Source organism: Priapulus caudatus, unplaced genomic scaffold (genome assembly GCF_000485595.1).
Source record: "Priapulus caudatus unplaced genomic scaffold, Priapulus_caudatus-5.0.1 Scaffold478, whole genome shotgun sequence".
Lineage (NCBI taxonomy): Eukaryota > Metazoa > Priapulida > Priapulimorpha > Priapulimorphida > Priapulidae > Priapulus > Priapulus caudatus.
In genome coordinates, this window is record NW_014577539.1 from 193,328 (window position 1) to 204,177 (window position 10,850).

Sequence of the window (10,850 nt, forward strand, 5' to 3'; positions counted from 1 at the left end):
TTCACCCTCTTTCCTGGTCACTATCCATTTCATCTTCGTGCTTCTTGTGTGTTCCTCTTCCTTGCAGTCACTATCACTGTTTCATCCTTCGTGCTCTACGCATCGTGTTCTTCACTTCACCTCTTCCTGGTCACTATTAATTTTTCTTCCGTCTCCTGGACGCGCAAGCTCTCAAAGCTTTGTTTTGCCTTCTCTATATCTTCATTAAACTTGGGTAGATAACTACGTCGTTTCCTTGAAAGGGATTTCTGTAAAGGTTAGAAACAAGATTCAGTGAGAAACACAGAAACCGTAAACAACTTTGCTGCAAGTTAGTGGAAACATTGCTTGAAACTTAAATTGGACTTCAACAAACAACTGCATTACATAAGTCCATTATCCATTGTAACATAGGACCGTTGGCACACTAGTTTATCACTTTCAAAATCAATACTGCGAAAGTTCTGCATGTTCTATGGTAGTTATGAAGGATAAAAAATAATGAGCCCTAAATTCTTTTTTTTTTGCCAAGGGTGATTTGCTTTTTATATGACATATTCAAAATGGGTGACATCCACCCAGTGAGAATCCACGTGTAGATTGAAATGCATGTTTATTGCTTTACTCAACAATGTTATAGTCAGTTGCCTCATAAATTATTCAACAAATAACAATGTTAGGATGTGTTTGTTTATTAACGTAACATGCAGAATACAATGTAGAAGCATGTTAAAGTTTGCGTTCAAAATAGGCATGCACTGTAAACATACAACAGGAATTCGCTGCAATAAGAATTATACAATGGCAAAATCAACTTCAAACGTAGCCTCAATGAATGATACCTAAACTCATGGAGATCAAATTCTTTAAACTTGCCATCAAATCTGCACTAATCTTGTTCCTTTTTTATTCTTCATCCTAGTAAGGTATAAATTGTAATTTCTATAGCAACCTAAACACAATAATGGAAAGTACTGAAAGGGGAGCCAGATATTCTCAAGCAATAGATTAGAACTAATTGTTTCTAAAGACTTACCTCGACATTTACATTAATATATATTAATAAATTTAGATTATAAACTTTAGCTTTAATATATAAGGGAGCAATAAGTAAGTGTTGTGCATTTTTGGCTGGGTTCAGTTATTGTTGACACAATGCAGTGCAACACATATGATTTTAATTATGAATAGCTTAAATGCTGATTTTATCTACATCCATTTCATGAAATGTTAGGCCGGTGTAAAAAAGTATATGAAACTAGATCAGGAAGATACATTTATGGTGTAATTATTGATTCCTAAGAAATTGTAACTCTTCAAACGATATTGCCGTTACGGGACATCAAGGCATTGTTTATACCACAAGTATAGATCATAGTAACACTCACAATCATTTCTAGGTCAGAATTTATATTTCAAATGTATTTACATTATCTTGCTGGTGCTGAATTCTCTTTAACTTTTTGGTTGCTTATTAGTGATATTAGCTGATAAATCAAACAGACACTCCTAATACAAAGATGTTGGTTGCGAGAATTTTCTGTGTCAGGATATTTCACAATGCATGTTGCTAGTGCAATAAAGATTATAGGCTTTCTCAATCTGGTCCAGCCCGATTTAATGTTCTTTATATGCTCAGGAACACAGCAACAACATCTATGATAAAGAAATATGCAATAAGTAGATTTGTTATTATGTGCCATATATCACTGCAGCGAATGCTATCTTATTCAAGTGAGAACAGACCATGCATTTACATGCTAGCATATATATTGGAAGGATATACACTTAAACACTAGGGTTCAATTCCAGTAAAGGCCTACCTATTCACGTCAATTATCAAGCCACCCATCACCACACATGGCAGCCTACACCCATCGAGTAGGCCACAGGACTAGCAATCACCTACGTGAATATGAACAAAACAATATTGATTGACGTAACATGAACTGCAACTAAGTAAAGGGCGAGTTGTCGCCAACACATGTATCCCCCGTGATCTAAGTATCAATTGAAATATGTGTGTAAAGGCCGCCGCCCACACCGAGCGGATCTTTTACAAGTACGATGAAAGCGATGAAGCGTATGTAAGCGATGAAGCGATGATAAGCTGATGAACGCGAGTGTAGTTGTGTGCTCGCGCGCCTTATAAATCGGCTCATCGGCTCTATCGGTTCAAAACATCAAACAGGTTTGGATTTGGAACGATCACCCGATAAAAATAAAATTCGCTCTAGCATATGAACGCGCACACCACACGCCTTTCCATCGCTTCTATCGTTTGTCTAAATTAATCGGTCTGGTGTGTCGGGCGGCCTTTAAGGATGTATTTTAGGCAATGGTTAGGTAAAGTTCTGAAATAACGCTCACAAAGACAAAGCGTTTGGTTACACAACTCATCTGCCTGAGATGTTGCCAAGTATTGTTAGAATTTTGGTTGCCTTAGGGGTTTTGGTACGCGACACACCTTCTCCCCAAGATGTGTACATAAGTATACGAAGTTTGCTCGCGCTAGGTCAATTAGGAGCAGAGTTATAGAGCGGAAGGGAAAAATGAAGGGCAAGGTCAAGGTCAATGTAAAATAAAAGTTGCAGTGACCTGGTTTCGGTACGCGACACACCTTCTCCCCAAGATGTGTAAGTATACGAAGTTTGGTCGCGCTAGATCAATTAGGGGCCCGAGTTATAGAGCGGAAGGGTAATATGATCAAGGTCAAAGTAAAGGTCAAATAAAGGTGACCTGGTTTTGGTATGCTGTGCACCTTCTCCCCAAGATGTGTAAGTATACCATGTTTGGTCACCCTAGGTAAATTAGGAGTCGAGTTATAGAGCGGAAGGGAAAGTGTCTGCGGCGGCGGCGGCTGGACAGAAATGAAACCATAGTATCCCCGCCGACTTCGTCGCGGGGGATACAATTATACTTATAGCATATTGATCAGCTAAAAATAATTCAAATGAGATGATAAACTTTAGTTCTTTAGATTCAACTTGGCGATTTATGGTGAAAAAACATAAAACAATATATAATATTCTCAAACCAATACAATTTCATGCTTTATTAAAAAGAAGTAGACTATAAGTCTATAACCCTGCCCATCAAGTCGGACAAGAAACCTTATACTGCTAAACTTCTCATTACTTTGGAAATTATGCAAGCGGTTTGACCAACCCCACTATGTACGGACACTATAACCCCATCAAGTCGGACAAGAAACCCCATACTGCTGAACTTCCCCATTACTTCGAAAGTTATGCAAAGGGTTTGACTAACCTCGCTATGTACGGACACTATAACCCCACAAGTCGGACAAGAAACCCTATACTGCTAAACTTTTCCATTACTTTGAAAGCTATGCAAAGGGTTTGACCAACCCCGCTATGTACGGACGCTATAACCCCATAAGTCGGACAAGAAACCCCATACTGCTGAACTTCCCCATTACTTCATAGACACATGCCACACGATTTCGAAACAAGATGTTTATGTGGCTATATAAGTATAAAGAAAGATATCTTACAAATAATTATAGTTCTAATTAATTAGCTTATACATAAGTTTATTTAAATTTCCAGCAATTTTAAAAGTAGCCAACTTGTGAAATTGGTCAAACTGGTGTAATGTATACACTAGCCACACCTGATGAATGTTTATGTAAATATTATACTACTAAACATTGATAAACATTTGTAAAATTACTGTCAACTCACTGCATGGCTTGAAGTTCTCCACACCTTCTTCGGTTGTAGAGGATAAGTCTCGTTTCGGTCAGTGTTACAACCTTTCGATAATTCGGGTACGAGGCATCATTCAGGTCTAATTTTTCCAACTCTTCTTTGTTGAAATTTGCTAACTTTAAGACATCTTGGGGAAGAGGCAGAGGCTTCTTGGAATTGAACTTTCTTGTTTCAAGTGTCACTCTTGCAAGTTTAGTTGTCCATTCAAGTTTGATCAGTGTAAGGAAATCTTTACTTTCACGTCTCTTAGGTTCATTACCCTGTTTGATGGCAAAGGCAAGTTTTGCTGAAGCTAGTCTTCGGATATTATGTGATAGTTTAATGGCATTGCTAGGTGTACCCAACTCCTCTTCATCATCTGCATCTTGTGCTGCACAAAGCAGTGATGCTTTTACAACTAAGTCAAAATGATCTGCGACCAGGTAGTTTGACAATTCCGGACCTTCTGGTAGAGTTTGGAGCTTATTGAGGTTGATTCGAAGCCTAGCTGCTAATCGCATTACTGAGGAAGTATAATACTTTCTCATCAGCTTGTTTCCAATGTTACGCTGCATCCACTGGTTTCCTAAGTTAATAATTAACGGATCATTTTGTGCTACATTTCCAATTTCATCTTGTCTCATAATAGTGAAAACTTTACTCCGTAGGGCATCGCTCACACTGTCCTCAATGCGTCCAGCCAAAACTGCTGACTGCACAAGAAGTGATCCTTTGGATTGCAATACATCAGTGTTGGTATTTATTCCTGGGCACTTTGCTTGATGCCTGTCAATAACACTGAGCTTCAACCATTCCAGACATGTGGGACAAGGCCCATACCTGGACACATCCACCTGCGACCCTGCCTCTCTTCTTCCAAGAAGAAACAATCCTTTCGTCTTTTTCAACACAGACTCATTATGAACATGAGCTGCTTTCAATCTCAGCAGATCAATTTGGCGCTTTCTTTCTTTACCAGATTTTGACAAAATAATCTGGACCTTTGGCTCATTTTTATGCTTGGTAGACATGATGTGATGAGAGAAATTGGTAAACATCTTGGAGCATCCAAATGGGCATGCATAAGTACTATTATACATACGGCTGCATTTCTTTTTTTTCCCAAGCTTAGTTGATTCACTTCTTAGTATCTTTTTAACGAAAATTCCAGGGCAGTTTATATCTCTCACTATTTCATCTTCATTTACACTGAGCTCATCAGCATCAGAATCACTCAGGTCGACAGATTTCTCTTCACTTGTGCCATTATCCTGCTTCTGATCAGTAACTTCTGGATCAATACACTTATCTGTATTCAGCACGTGTAAGCTTCTCTCAATTATTCCTTGTACTCCAAATATTTCTGATGTATCTGATTCACTGCCTGAGATAACATCAAAGCAAATTTTGTTAGAACTTTTCTGCTTTTGCTCCAGCTGTTTGGCTTTCTCTCTATATTCATTTTTTCTCTTAGGTTTTATAATTTTCCTGTTATTGTTAATTTTATCTTCTTTTTCTGAATCTGTGGTATCTGAAGTCTCATCGTCATCTGCGTCAGTATTATAATCGGGGTCATTATCAGAGTCATCCAAGCTTTCATAATCCATTATATATTTCTTACATGTATTGTCAATGTCCTCTAAATGCTTGTTGGATTCTATCTCCTTAGATACACTGCCCATTTCTATGTTCTGTCTGTTATCCCCATCCTGATGTACCCTTTTCTTCGGTCTGTCACCTATCACTGCCTCTTTCATCTGGTGTGCTTCACCCTCTTCCTGGTCACTATTCATTTTATCTTCCGTGCTCTTGTGTGCTTCACCCTCTTCCTGGTCACTATTCATTTTATCTTCCGTGCTCTTGTGTGCTTCACCCTCTTCCTGGTCACTATCCATTTTATCTTCCGTGCTCTTGTGTGCTTCACCCTCTTCCTGGTCACTATTAATTTTATCTTCCGTGCTCCTGGCCCGCAAGCTCAAAGTTTGTTTTGCCTTCTCTATATCTTCATTAAACTTGGGTAGATAACTACGTCGTTTCCTTGAAAGGATTTCTGTAACAGGTTAGAACAAGATTCAGTGAGAAACACAGAAAACGTAAAACAACTTTGCTGCATTAGTGAAACTTGCTTGAAACTTAAATTGACCTTCAAAAACAACTGCATTAATAATCCATTATCCATTGTAACATAGACCGTTGGCCACTAGTTTTCACTTTCAAAATAATAATGGAAAGTTCTGCATGTTCTACTGTGTATTGAAGGATAAAAATCAATGAGCCCTAAATTCTTTTTTTTGCCAAGGTATTGCTTTTATATACATATTCAAATGGTGAACATCCACCAGTAAATCCACTGTAATTGTAAATGCATGTTTATTGCTTTACTCAACAATGTTAGTCATTAGTCATTAAATTATTCAACAACATAACAACATGTTAGATGGTGTTGTTTATTAAGTAACATGCAGAAATAATGTAGAAGCATGTAAAGTGCTTCAAAAATAGGGCATGCATGTAACATACAACAGGAATCGTGCAATAAATTATCAATGGCAAAATCAACTTCAAACGTAGCTCAAAATGATACCTAAACTCATGGAGATCAATCTTAAACTTGCATCAAAATGCACTAATCTGTTCGCCTTTTTTATTTTCATCCTAGTAAGGTATAACATTGTAAATTATTCTATAGCAACCTAAACACAATAATGGAAAGTATGAAAGGGGAGCAGAATATTCTCAGCAATAGATTAGAACTAATTTCTAAAATTACTCGACATTTACATTAATATATTTATAAACTTTAATTATAAACTTTACTTTAATATATAAGGAGCAAAAAAGTAGTGTTGTGCATTTTGGCTGGGTTCAGTTATTTTACACAATGATGCAACACATATGATTTAATTATGCATAGCTTAAATGCTGATTTTTCTACATCCATTCATGAAATGTTGCCGTGTAAAAAAGTATATGAACTAGATCAGGAAGATACATTTATGTGTAATTATTATTCCTAAGAAATTGTAATCTGTCAAACCTATTGGTTACGACATCAAGGCATGTTTATACCCAAGTATAGATATAGTAACACCACAATCATTTCTAGGTCAATTATATTCAAATGTTTTACATAACTTGCTTCTGAATTCTCTTAACTTTGGTGCTATAGTGTATTAGACTGATAAACAAACAACACTCTAATACAAAGATGTTGGTGGAGAATTTTCTGTTCAGATATTCACAATGCATGTGCTAGTGCCAAAAAAGATTATAGCTTTCTCAATCTGTCAGCGATTTAATGTTCTATATCTCAGGAACACACACAAGCTCTATGATAAAAGAAATATGCAAAAGTAGATTTGTATATATGTGCCATATATCACTGCAGCCAATCTATCTTATTCAAGTAGAACAGACCATGCATTACATGTACATATATATTGAAGGAATATACACTTACACACAGGGTTCATTCCAAAAGGCCACTTTCACGAACTTATCAGCCACCTCATCCACCACACATGGCCACCATACACCCATGTCGAGTAGGCACAGGACAGCATCACCTACTGAAATGAACAAAAACCAATATTATTACTAACATGACTCAACTAGAAAGGGCAGTTGTCGCCAACTACATGTATCCCCCGTGATCTAGTATCAATGAAATATGTGTGTAAAGGCCGCCGCACACCAGCCGATTTTACAAACGATGAAACGATGAAGCGATGAAGCGATGAAGCGATGATAAGCTGATGAACGCGAGTGTAGTTGTGTGCTCGCGCGCCTTATAAATCGGCTCATCGGCTCTATCGGTTCAAAACATCAAACAGGTTTGGATTTGGAACGATCACCCGATAAAAATAAAATTCGCTCTAGCATATGAACGCGCACACCACACGCCTTTCCATCGCTTCTATCGTTTGTCTAAATTAATCGGTCTGGTGTGTCGGGCGGCCTTTAAGGATGTATTTTAGGCAATGGTTAGGTAAAGTTCTGAAATAACGCTCACAAAGACAAAGCGTTTGGTTACACAACTCATCTGCCTGAGATGTTGCCAAGTATTGTTAGAATTTTGGTTGCCTTAGGGGTTTGGTAGCGCGACACACCTTCTCCCAAGATGTGTAACAAAGTATACGAATGTTTGCTCGGCGCGTAGGTCAATATTAGGGAGCAGAGTTATAGAGCGGACAAGCGGAAAAATGAAGGGCAAGGTCAAGTGTCAATGTAAGAATGATAAAGTTGCAGTAGACGCCTGGGTTTCGGCTACGCGACACACCTTCTCCAAGATGTGTAATATACGAGAGTTTGGTCGCGCCTAGATCAATTAGTAGGGGCCCGATGGGTTATAGCGGTTTCAAGGGTAATATGATCGAGGTCAAAGTAAAGGTCCAAATAAGCGTGGACCTGGTTTTGTATGCTTGTGCACCTTCTCCCCAAGATGGTGTTAAGTATTTACCAGTTGTTTGCGATCACCCTTAGGTAAATTTAGGGTCGAGTTATAGAGCGCGGAAGGAAAGTGTCTGCCGGGCGGCGTCGTCTGGACAGAAATGAAACCATAGTATCCCGCCCGACATTCGTCGTGCGGGCGATACAATGTATACTTATAGGCATGATTTGATCAGCTAAAAATACATTCAAATGCGAGATGATAAACTTTAGTTTCTTTCAGATTTCAAACTTTGGCCATTTAGTGGTGAACAGAAAACATAAAAACAGATATATTAAATTCTCCAGAACCAATAGAAATTTCCAGTTGCTTATACTTAATATAGGAAGTAGACTATAAGTCTATAACCCTGCCATCAAGTCGCGAAGTAAAATCTGTTATCACTGCCTAAACCTTCTTCATTACTTTGGAATTTATGCCAGCGGCTTATGACCAACCCACTTATGTACGGACACGTAAACCCCGATCAAGTCGCGAACTTAAGAAACGCCATAACTGCTGAACTTCCCCAATTACTTCGAAAAGTTATTTGCGAAAGGTGTTTCGACTAAACCTCCTATGTACGGGACACTATAACCTCCACAAGGCTCGGACAAGAAACCCTGTATACTGCCTAAACTTTTCCATTACTTGTAAAGCTTATGCAAAGGGTTGACACCCGCGTAGCTGTACGGACCGCTATTAACCCCATTAAGTGCGACAGAAACCCCATTATTGCCTGACTCCCATTACCTTCGAAAGTTATGCAATAGGCGCTTTGACCAACCCGCACGTACGGACACTATAACCCCATCAAGTCGGACAAGAAACTCCATACTGTCAAACATCCCCAAGCACTCTGAAATTTTTGCAAGGGGTTTAACCAACCCCTTGTATATGTAAGAACACTAAATGACTATAACCTTATAACGATACACAAAAGCCCCAAAGTTCCGTTTATTTTTTTTGGTTGCTCTGAAAAGATATTGTAATTGCAATAAACCTTGGCAAAAAAATTGCAAAAATAATAGCTAAATTATTAGGCAACTTATAAAAACATAAAATTGCCCCCAAATATTGTTGACCACAAATCGATAGCAAAAATTAACATTAACCATACACAATCAAAATATAATCTTAGATAATTATAAATAATAGAGTGAAAGAGTTTCAGGTACTTCTTACTAATATATTAAGTATTAATGGTAAAGTGAAGCTTCATTCCTTGGACAATAATAACAAAAATGAAAAAACCATCAACTTGATCCCTGCATAACAAATGTGAAAAATTTACTTATGACAAATAATTTTTTTGGCCATATAAGTAAAATATTAGTACATGTAGCACTAGATACGATAACGTAGCCCTGCTCGAACAGGGCTACGAATCGATCCTATACCTTTCTGTGGAGCACCTGCCGATGGATTTCCATCGGCACGTTTCACGATTTATTTCTGCAATTACTTACCTCAAGATTGGTTAAACTTTTGAGCACAATATATTAACCCAATAACGATCAAAGCATTCGCTGCGTAGGTCAACAAAAATGGCGGTTAGAAAAAACGACAGTCTCCACATCGCAATTTAATATTGGATATTACAACATCTTCGATCGTTATTCTGCTAAAAAGTTCGGAAAAGGGTTACTTTCTTAAGTTCAGCCATCCTGGAGGCGAGTAATTGCAGAAATAAATCGTGAAACGTTCACACGGATTTCAGGTGCCTCCCAGAAAAGGATAGGATCGATTCGTAGCCCTGTTTCAGCAGTGCTACGTTATCGTATCTAATGTAGCACATGATGCTAGGAAATAAAGGCACTGGGGATTACAAAAGAAAAAATACATAATTCATACACTTACCACGATAGCCAAACAATCTGCAATCATAACCTTCCTGTGTCATCTTACACTCTGAAAAAAGGGATCATATTTTTTTTAAATGTCTAAAATTAAAACGTATTGTAGTCACGTAATATTCTAATCATCTTTGACTCACATTTATCACTTGTATTTTAAATAAAGAGAATTAACATTGCTGCAAATACAGAATCTTGTACATGATTCTATTTTTCACGTCAATTAGATTTGATGCTTTTACCTTTTCATCTTTTTTTATAATGACATGTTACAAACTGATTCGGTATTTGTCCCATTCTGAAACTGAACCGGCTCATTTTCAGAAACAGACATCAGTAATCTGATCTCGCAAAATAACCCTAATTAAATTACAATCCTAACTCGACCAGCTATATCCTAAATATAATTATATTTAACCTTAATTATTATCTGAGACATGTGTCTATATATGTAGGTAGATTTCTAGACATAGCGTAAGCGCGCGGGGGGGGGGGGGTTACCAGCTGTACACAATGCGCCAGTATAGGCGGGCGCGGTTCGAATTCACTTCGGTTCTGTAATTCACTTCTAAGGAATATCTACATTGGGCACCCCCTCTAATATTTATAGTACTGCCATAAGCTACAACTGTGCAAAGTTTAATGCTTTTGTCAGCTCTGTCGCGATCATGATGCTAAGGGACCTGACTAATACACGCTAGTCACAACGGTTACAGCCCTATAGACCGAAGGTCCGATAGACCGAAGGTTTCATAAATCATAGTAAAATACTTTACTTAATTTGTGACAAACACGCACACACACGCACACACGCGCGCGCACACACACACACACACACACACACACACACACACACACACACACACACACACA

The 10,850-nt window shown here is 38.0% G+C and overlaps 1 protein-coding gene across 1 annotated transcript; it reads right to left on the minus strand.

Moving 5' to 3' along the window:
* Positions 1-3,682: 3,682 nt before the first annotated feature.
* On the minus strand, positions 3,683-10,034 carry LOC106810845 (protein starmaker-like). Its single transcript, XM_014814312.1, has 4 exons — positions 9,982-10,034; positions 7,153-7,261; positions 4,795-5,742; positions 3,683-4,083 (listed from the first exon to the last, which is right to left on the minus strand). The coding sequence occupies exons 3-4, from the start codon at positions 5,585-5,587 to the stop codon at positions 3,683-3,685; spliced, it is 1,194 nt and encodes a 397-aa protein (XP_014669798.1). The 5' UTR covers positions 5,588-5,742; positions 7,153-7,261; positions 9,982-10,034.
* Positions 10,035-10,850: the final 816 nt, after the last annotated feature.